This window comes from Lycium barbarum, chromosome 9 (assembly GCF_019175385.1).
Source record: "Lycium barbarum isolate Lr01 chromosome 9, ASM1917538v2, whole genome shotgun sequence".
Lineage (NCBI taxonomy): Eukaryota > Viridiplantae > Streptophyta > Magnoliopsida > Solanales > Solanaceae > Lycium > Lycium barbarum.
Window position 1 is genome coordinate 12,770,910 of NC_083345.1, and position 9,257 is coordinate 12,780,166.

A 9,257-nucleotide genomic window follows, 5' to 3' on the forward strand; every position below is an offset into this window, starting at 1 on the left:
ACTTATTGTCATAGACAATACAGATTACTCAAGTATGTGTGTCGTTTCCAATCAACAATAGACAATTTTCATTCAGTTCAAGTTTAAAAGAGTTCACATCATTGTTAAAGTCATAATTCTCTAGTATATATAAATCGAATTAAAAACAAATTGCATTACTGACTTACCATACCGCGCAAACTGAACCAAACTTAAAATCAAACCATACCAAACTAATTCAGTATGGTTTTTGTAAAGCGTTTATAAAAATTAAAATTACCGGACTAACATTTTCAATAAAACATAGCACACTGACCATGAACACCTCTAGGCGTGCCTAACCTTTAAAGACGAGGGAAAAATCAGCATTCTAATTGTGAAAGTTCAGGTAGCCAACCAACTGATCTACTAGATACCTACAAATTGTGAATCTATCTCTATTAAAAGACACTTACAATGATCGGATAAGAAATTATTTCCTTTGTAGATTTTGTATCTAATCAAATATCTTTTTAAATATGAAACTAAAAGAACAACTCCCTCCGATCTGTTTCAATTTGTTTATCTTATTTATTTTTAGTCCGTTTTAAACAGAATGCTTCTTTTCTTATTTAGAAACTCTTTAATTTTAACTTTTCACATATTTAAAAATATAAGATTAAAAATATTTTAGTACATTATACTTATCTTTAATTTAAAGCGACAAGATCCAAAAGTCTCGAAACCAAACAAGCAAATTAAAACGGGGGACGAGCTTAATCACTTGCAGAAACTAAAGTGAAAAGAAGTGAAACTGAGGAGGGAGTGACACAGAAAAAGTGTGGCTAGTGTTTGTGAAAAAAGCAAAAGGTGTGTTTTGCTAAGGGACATTGAAGTTTGAGAGAGAAGAGAAGGGGGTGGTGTGTAGAAGCAGGTCCCTAAACAAGGTTTTTACACGTGATACAGAAAACAACAGATGCACCCTTGCACTTGCACTTGCACCTTGCATGCGTATATATAAAAAAGATTCATCATCATCATTATTACTGTCTCTCTCTCTCTTATATATATCTATATATACTTGATATCTCCATAAGAATCACATCTTTTTCATCTCAAACAACACTTTCTCTCTAAAACTATATGTCTCTCTCTCTCTCTCTTTTTATAGTCTTTGTCCCCATTATTACTAAAGCCATTGCTTTAATATTCTTGGAATCAAGCTACACACATCTTTTCAAAGGGTACTTGGTCTTTCATGGTTTCATTCATTTGGTGATTGATTCTACACCTTTAAAGACTTCATTTGTGTTTGAATTCTTGTTTCATTCTGTTGAATGTAAGTTTATTATCAGTCTTGGGGTGTAAATGAAATTTGTTTTTTCAAAGTTTATTCCTTTTTCTTGTTTTTGAGTATATACTGGCTAGTGAGTATTAGTATTATTGTACTCTACTTTGTTGCTTTTTGATTGTTTCAAGACGTTTTTATTCTCTTCTAGAGCTGTCATATATGGTTTTCACATTACTTATGCTTGTACATTATCGTATAAGTCTTTCTTGTCTCATTTGTCTTGGATTTATTCATTCTTCTCTGTGGTTTTCTGGAACATAGTTTTGGATTTGCTTAAGGGACAAATCTGAAGGAATGGTTCTTTCTTATGGGTATTCAACAAATTGGTAAATTATTATTTTTTCCTATTTACTACTAGTATATAACAGTTCTATACACACATATACAGACATTTGTGCACATGTTTAAACTATTTAATGAATCTGTGGATTTTTATTTTTATTTTTTACCTTGATTCATGGACGTTGGGTTTCCAACAGAAACATCTATGAGGGTTTTGAGTTCTGAGAAAATTTTCACTTTTGTCTCTAACTGGGTGTTTTTTTCTTCATTTTTTTTTTTGTGTGTTTTGCTTTCTTGAAAATTAGTTTTGCTGTACCTTCTAACAACTGATGTTCATGCAGAAGGAGAAATAGTGTTAAAATAGTTTCTAGTACTCCTAGATGCTTGTTTTTCTGTGTATGCATTTATATTAAGGTGGTTATATTTCTTTTCATTTTTATCTTCTGCAGTTTATCATCATTTCACTATTTTCCTTGATGGTATGCAATGACAAGACCTGTGAAAATTTAATTACAAGTTCCATTTTTTGATCCAGAAGGTGTAATCTTTTTAATGTTTGCTGCTGTTTTGTTTGATATATTGAAAGAAATGTGAAATGTTTGGACTTTTATCTGTAAAGGAAATGGCTGTGTCTGTAGTATGCAAAATCAAGAAATTGCCATTTTTTGTTGTGATGACTCTCCTTTTTGCTTTTGTGTGTGAAAGTTGAAAACATTTTCATCTCTTAACTTGCTGCCAAATATCATCATGTTGCTGACATGTGTACCCTTTCTGTTTTTGGGATTTTCAGTACAATAATCTTCAAATCTTTGAGGCCATTTTGAGTGTGGAGAACTATATTAGAACTGTGCCATCTGGTGAAAGACTTTATTACTTTTGAACAGTTTTCTTGTGCTTATCACATAAGCAGTTTTATCAAGAAAAAGCAACAAAAATAGAAAAAACCAGCATCATGCCATTAAGGCAGATGAAGGAAGGTTCAGAACAGCACATTGTTATCAAACCCCAAGTGCAAAACACCATGAACCAAGTTCAGAAAAACCCCAAAACCTCTCAAAATGGCAAAGGGCCACCAACTCAAGAATCCCAAAACAACAAAATCCATAACCAAACATCACCACCTTCAAGAAACAGAGGTAGAAGAAGGGGAAGAGGTGGCAGAAAATCAGATCAAAGTGAGACATTTATGAGGCCAAGTTCAAGACCTTGCACAGCAGCAAGCAAGCCAGTTATAGCAGAAGTAGCACCTTCTGTTGAAGCAACAAATGTGTCAATTATTGAGAATAATGGAAGCAGCTCAGGGTTTCCTTCTTCAAGCAAGTCTTTGTGTTTTGCACCAAGACCAGGTTATGGCCAACTAGGGACAAAATGCATTGTTAAAGCAAACCATTTCTTGGCTGAATTACCAAACAAGGACTTAAACCAGTATGATGTAAGCTGCTATTTTTACCCTTTTTTTTGATGAGTTTTAATACATTTTAAAACTGGTTTAAATTTTGTGTGTTGCTTTTGGGGCCCTTAATCTGACATCCCTTTGAAGTTTTTTTTTTACCCTTGTTACACTTGCTTTTACTTTGTTTCTAGCCCTTAGCATTTAATGACTCTCTGAATTTTGGTCAGAACTGTTGTGATAATTCTCTTTGTATTTTTTTGTATGTATGCACCTTTAAAAAACTTAACTTTTTGCTGGTGGTTGCAGGTTACTGTAACCCCTGAAGTGTCATCAAGAAATGTGAACAGAGCTATCATGGCAGAACTGGTGAAACTGTACAAAGAATCTGATCTAGGGATGAGATTACCAGCTTATGATGGCAGGAAGAGTCTTTACACTGCTGGTGAACTTCCATTTAAGTGGAAGGAGTTCACCATTAAGCTTATTGATGAAGATGATGTGATCAATGGTCCAAAGTAAGACTTTATTGCTTTTGTCCTCATTCACTTTAGATTTATTTTCAGGGCTCAATTAAGAATTTACCACTAGATAGGCTTTAAATGTAGACAATCTTTTTACTCTTAAGCTGCTGAAGCCTTGTCAAAATATTATAAGTACAAATAAATAAGAAGATATTATAATCTCGTTAATGTTTTTTAATCCGGTTCGGTCTAAACTAGCAGCAGCTTCTACCAAATTAAAAATATGCTCTTTGTTGTCTTGTTTAATCAATCAATTAACTAAGGCTTTATCCCAAACTAGTTGAGGTCGGGCTAGCTGAAATGGATTCAGCTTTGGTTAGGCCTTTTTAATCCGTAGACTAAATAATTTGTCTTTGTTTTCTAATGTAAATCCTAAATTCTTTTAGGAGGCAAAGAGAGTATAAAGTCGTGATTAAGTTTGTTGCAAGAGCAAATTTACATCATTTGAGCCAATTTCTTGCTGGTAAGCGCGCTGATGGTCCACAAGAAGCTCTTCAAATTCTGGACATTGTTTTGAGAGAGCTTTCGATCAAGAGGTAGACACTCCAACCTTGGATATTCTAAAGGAGCTTTCAAGAAGTTCTTCAGTTTCTGGACCTGCAATTGATTTCTGTTCAGTTGACTTTTTGTCTGACAATGCACATTTCTGTATAGGTATTGTCCTGTTGGAAGGTCTTTCTTTTCGCCTGATATCCGGAAACCTCAGCCTCTTGGTGACGGTTTAGAAGCATGGTGTGGATTCTACCAGAGCATTAGACCTACTCAAATGGGCTTGTCGCTTAATATTGGTAATTGATTGTCAATATTCAGATTAAATATGATATGATTGTTGTGAAATATCTGTTTGACTAGTAAAAAATTATATGATTATTGTTCATGTAGTTAATTATGCGTAACTGTATTGGATCTTTGGATCCCGAATAACAGATATGGCTTCAGCTGCATTTATTGAAGCTTTACCAGTGATAGAGTTTGTAGCCCAGCTTCTTGGAAAAGATGTGTCGTCAAGACCCTTATCTGACTCCGATCGTGTAAAGGTAACAACATCTAACTGGACTTGAATGATTCCCTTGTCAAGTTAATGCTGTTAAGCAAATGCTTTGGCCACTTTACACTTTAACTTAACCTTTTAGTTTTTCCTACAAATGCCATCTAGATTAAGAAGGCTCTTAGAGGAGTGAAAGTAGAAGTGACGCACAGGGGCAATGTCCGGAGAAAGTATCGAGTTTCAGGACTAACTGCTCAGCCAACAAGAGAACTAGTGTAAGCTTTTGGCTTATGCCTTTGTATTTGTTACTTTTAACATTATAATACATTTGCTCGGAGAGTGATGAAACTTAGGCTGACCTAACACATTGTTACTTTGCTCAGTTTTCCTGTTGATGACAATTTAACCATGAAGTCAGTAGTTGAATACTTTCAAGAAATGTATGGCTTTACTATAAAGTATACACATCTTCCATGCCTTCAAGTAGGGAACCAAAAGAAAGCCAACTATTTACCTATGGAGGTGAGAATATTATTTGATATGCGTATAACTTCATATCTCTTTCCAATAGTTCTGAGCTATGCTCTGTTATCGTTTTTCTTAGGCGTGTAAAATTGTTGAGGGACAACGATACACTAAAAGATTGAGTGAGAAGCAAATTACTGCTCTTTTGAAGGTCACATGCCAAAGACCAAGAGATCGTGAGAACTCAATTTTGCAGGTATGTTGTAAGATTTGTTACTTTTTATGCGTCCTTTCTGTTGTGCTAGAAATATGTTTAACTTGTCAATGATACCTCTGTTTCTCAAAGCTCTGGTGCTTATATAAACATAGCAAAGTGAAATAGTTTGAGAATTTTACATAACATCAATTATATGGTTTGTAAATTTCTCCATTTCGGACTGTCTCAAATGTTACAGACCCTTTATTTTTAGAGTCTCTTTGTTTTTATTACGCCAATATGCTTCAGAACAGTACTTGACTGTCTTTTGAAATATAGACTGTTCAACACAATGATTATAATGAAGACCCATATGCAAAGGAGTTTGGAATCAAAATCAGTGAAAAGCAAGCATCGTTGGAAGCTCGCGTGCTGCCTGCTCCTTGGGTAAAACACTACGCCAGCTATTATTTTCGTTCTTAATAAACCCTAATGCTTTGTCATTTGACATCTACTTGTCTCATTTCTCCACAGCTAAAATATCATGAGACTGGGAAGGAGAAGGATTGTCTGCCTCAAGTTGGGCAGTGGAATATGATGAATAAGGTCCTTTTCCGCTTGTTTCTTAGTTCACTTTCTACTTGATTTCTTTCTTTTAGTTGTTTCAACTAGCGAATCATCAGTTTATTTACTAATTTTACGTTGCACCATTCATGTAGTAACATCATTGGTTACTATGTATTGTCTATTTGTGCTTCGCGTTTTCCTGTCTTATGGGTTTCATGTGTGCACAGAAAATGATCAATGGGATGAATGTTAGCCGTTGGGCATGCATAAACTTCTCACGAAGTGTCCAAGAGAGTGTTGCTCGTGGCTTTTGTAACGAACTGGCTCAGATGTGTCAAGTATCTGGAATGGTAGTTGTTTTTGCAAGCTCTTTCTCTTTGTTCCTTGTTAATTTCTCTTTCAGTTCCATGTTCATGTTTGTATATAGACACGAAGACAATTTAACTTTGCTCCTGTGGGTTATGCTGACAGGAGTTCAATCCGGAACCAATAATTCCAATATACATGGCCAGGCCAGATCAAGTAGAGAAAGCCTTGAAACATGTTTACCATTCATGTGTAAACAAGCTAAAAGGGAAAGAACTTGAGCTTGTATTAGTCATTTTACCAGATAACAACGGATCCCTCTATGGTATGGTGAAATAACTTTCAGTTGTTCAATTGAGATTAGCTTTGATGGTTGCCTTGTTCTCAAAATACCTCACACTCTTATCTGTAGGTGACGTAAAGCGGATATGTGAGACTGATCTTGGTTTAATAACCCAATGCTGTCTGACAAAGCATGTATTCAAAATCAGCAAACAATATTTGGCAAATGTCTCCTTAAAGATCAACGTCAAGGTGCTTCTAAATGATCTAACTTATATTATGCATTGTATCCTTTTATTTCTAAATTTGCATTATTACAATTTCTTACTGCTGTGGATAGCAGATGGGTGGTCGAAATACTGTCCTGTTGGATGCTATTAGCTGTAGAATACCGTTAGTAAGCGATATACCTACCATCATATTTGGAGCAGATGTGACCCACCCAGAAAACGGAGAAGACTCCAGCCCTTCAATTGCTGCTGTGAGTTCCTTATTTGACGCCATGCTCTATAACCTCCTCTTTCCCCATACTTGGGTGTTGCAGGAACCTCAATTTCCTATTCTGGTTACAGGTTGTAGCATCACAAGATTGGCCTGAAGTGACAAAATATGCTGGACTTGTTTGCGCTCAAGCTCATAGACAGGAACTTATACAAGATTTGTACAAGACATGGCATGATCCGGCACGTGGAACAGTTAGTGGTGGCATGATAAGGTATGCCGTCTATCTGTTAAACTCCAATGTATTTGTTGTCATTTTATGAAAATAATTTACGCTAGCGGTACTTTATCTATTTTGCAGGGATCTTCTAATTTCCTTCAGAAAGGCCACAGGACAAAAGCCACAAAGGATAATCTTTTATAGGTAAGCCCCTTGCGCACATACTATATCTGCTATGGCATTTTTCTAGCTACGGGCTGTTTTTATAAATATTTACGCAGTCACTTTTACCAATAAGCCCGCTTAGCCTGGTAACTTCATGATTCCAATCTTGATAGACGACCCTACAATGACTAGCATAAATATTTATGTCAGCCCCCATCTATTAACCCTACGATATTCTCTCTGGGTTTGGTTCTCGCTTAACTTATGAGAGCATCTTTTTGGACAGGGATGGTGTGAGTGAAGGGCAATTTTATCAAGTACTGCTTTTCGAGTTAGATGCAATTAGGAAGGTTGGTGCTAATCCTCTGATTTCTATTTCACCATATATGATTTTAGCCTAACTACTATGGTTATTTTTGTGCAGGCTTGTGCATCTTTAGAGCCAAATTACCAACCACCAGTAACTTTTATTGTGGTTCAGAAACGGCATCACACCCGACTATTTGCTAACAATCACAAGGACAGGAGTAGCACTGATAGGAGTGGAAACATATTGCCTGGTAAACTATTCTTAGACACTTTAAAAATATGGTCAAGTATCATCAATGCTGAGTACCGTCTCTTGCTTCGTCCAGGTACTGTGGTTGATACAAAAATCTGTCATCCAACGGAATTTGACTTTTATCTTTGTAGCCACGCTGGCATTCAGGTATAACTGAAACTACCTTTTTCCTTATCAAAGATAAAATGAACAGGATATGCAATGTTTTTTGTCATTACATCGAATTTTGCTAGAGGGAACACTACAAAAAGGAACAATTTCGGTAGGAATCTTTATCTAGAAATGCTAAAAGTATGACTCTATGTTGTCCAAAAAGTTAAACTGGAAATGCACATACTTCTCTTATGCAACATAATTCATTTTATCTAACCATGCGTCTAGTAGAGGCAAGCCCAAATATAAGGCTGTGAGCAATTAATTGATAGGTTGTTGTACCATATATTTTAATTTCCTCACAAGCACCTTAAATTTGTTGTTTCTGTCCTAATTTTAGCCATTAGATCTATTGTTGATGCACTACATTATCTTGGCAGGGTACAAGCCGGCCGGCTCACTACCATGTTCTGTGGGATGAGAACAATTTCACAGCAGACGGAATCCAGTCCTTGACTAACAATCTCTGCTATACATATGCAAGATGCACGCGTTCTGTCTCCGTGGGTAAGTGAAAAATGTAAATAAAAAGTGGCGCAATAATAAAGCAAATATAAAGCTCAAGAAAATGGTATTCTTTTTTCAAGAAAACGATATCATCTAGGGAACCAAAAACTTACAACTCATCCTACCCGTTTCAAGAAAATGATACTGTCTAAAGCTTCAGAATATTATCCCTGCAATATTACCTGCTTTATTTGCTTAAGGAATATGTCATATGTTTTGAAGTTTTTAAGATTAGATGAGCTAAAAAGATTGGTTCTTTGCAGTTCCTCCAGCTTATTATGCACATTTAGCTGCATTTCGAGCTAGATTCTACATGGAACCCGACATGACGGACAATGGTGACAGTCCTCATAAAGGTGGCAAGGCTATACGAGAGCCAGGTGTCCGGCCATTGCCTGCGCTGAAAGATAACGTGAAGAGAGTAATGTTTTATTGTTAGGAAGAGAATTAACAGGAAGAGGGAGTAGTAGCAAATGTAACCAATATGCATCTTTCTTTGTATATGTATGTTGATCATCATCCTAGGTTAATTTTCATGTTAGTTTTAATGATGTAAAGAGGCTTTAGTTTCATCTAGTGGTAATTATCTAATGTCAATTCTAGCAGATTAATCCAATGTTTTATCCATCACGAGCAATTACTCTGCACTTGTGGACGATATATTGAGCAAGAACCCTTGCAAATCCTGAAGAGTAGTATACATAACACAATCTTCTAACCGTTTAAGGCAATAAAAATGACTGAAAAAATATTATCAACCGGCATATATAGCAATTTTTCCTCTTTTAATTCCAGCCATAATGATTATAATTAGAAGGAATCGCAAAAAAAAATAAAAAAATAATAATAATGCATGTATGTTAAACTGCTAATGCACGGCTATCACATTTAAGTTTGTTT

General features: G+C 35.6%; 1 protein-coding gene across 4 annotated transcripts; it reads left to right on the forward strand.

Moving 5' to 3' along the window:
- Positions 1-1,046: 1,046 nt before the first annotated feature.
- On the forward strand, positions 1,047-8,987 carry LOC132610108 (protein argonaute 10-like). 4 transcript variants are annotated; one of them, XM_060324372.1, is made up of 22 exons: positions 1,047-1,202; positions 2,382-3,023; positions 3,291-3,499; positions 3,892-4,041; positions 4,160-4,293; positions 4,433-4,542; positions 4,662-4,768; positions 4,877-5,015; positions 5,098-5,214; positions 5,494-5,601; positions 5,689-5,760; positions 5,949-6,071; positions 6,193-6,352; positions 6,440-6,561; positions 6,653-6,790; positions 6,882-7,024; positions 7,112-7,174; positions 7,422-7,485; positions 7,560-7,695; positions 7,771-7,844; positions 8,231-8,357; positions 8,621-8,987. In XM_060324372.1, the coding sequence occupies exons 2-22, from the start codon at positions 2,544-2,546 to the stop codon at positions 8,794-8,796; spliced, it is 2,952 nt and encodes a 983-aa protein (XP_060180355.1). In that variant the 5' UTR covers positions 1,047-1,202; positions 2,382-2,543; the 3' UTR covers positions 8,797-8,987. The 4 variants fall into 4 exon arrangements, with proteins under 4 accessions (XP_060180355.1, XP_060180353.1, XP_060180354.1 ...); XM_060324370.1 differs by having other exon boundaries at positions 1,051-1,297; XM_060324371.1 differs by having other exon boundaries at positions 1,051-1,233.
- Positions 8,988-9,257: the final 270 nt, after the last annotated feature.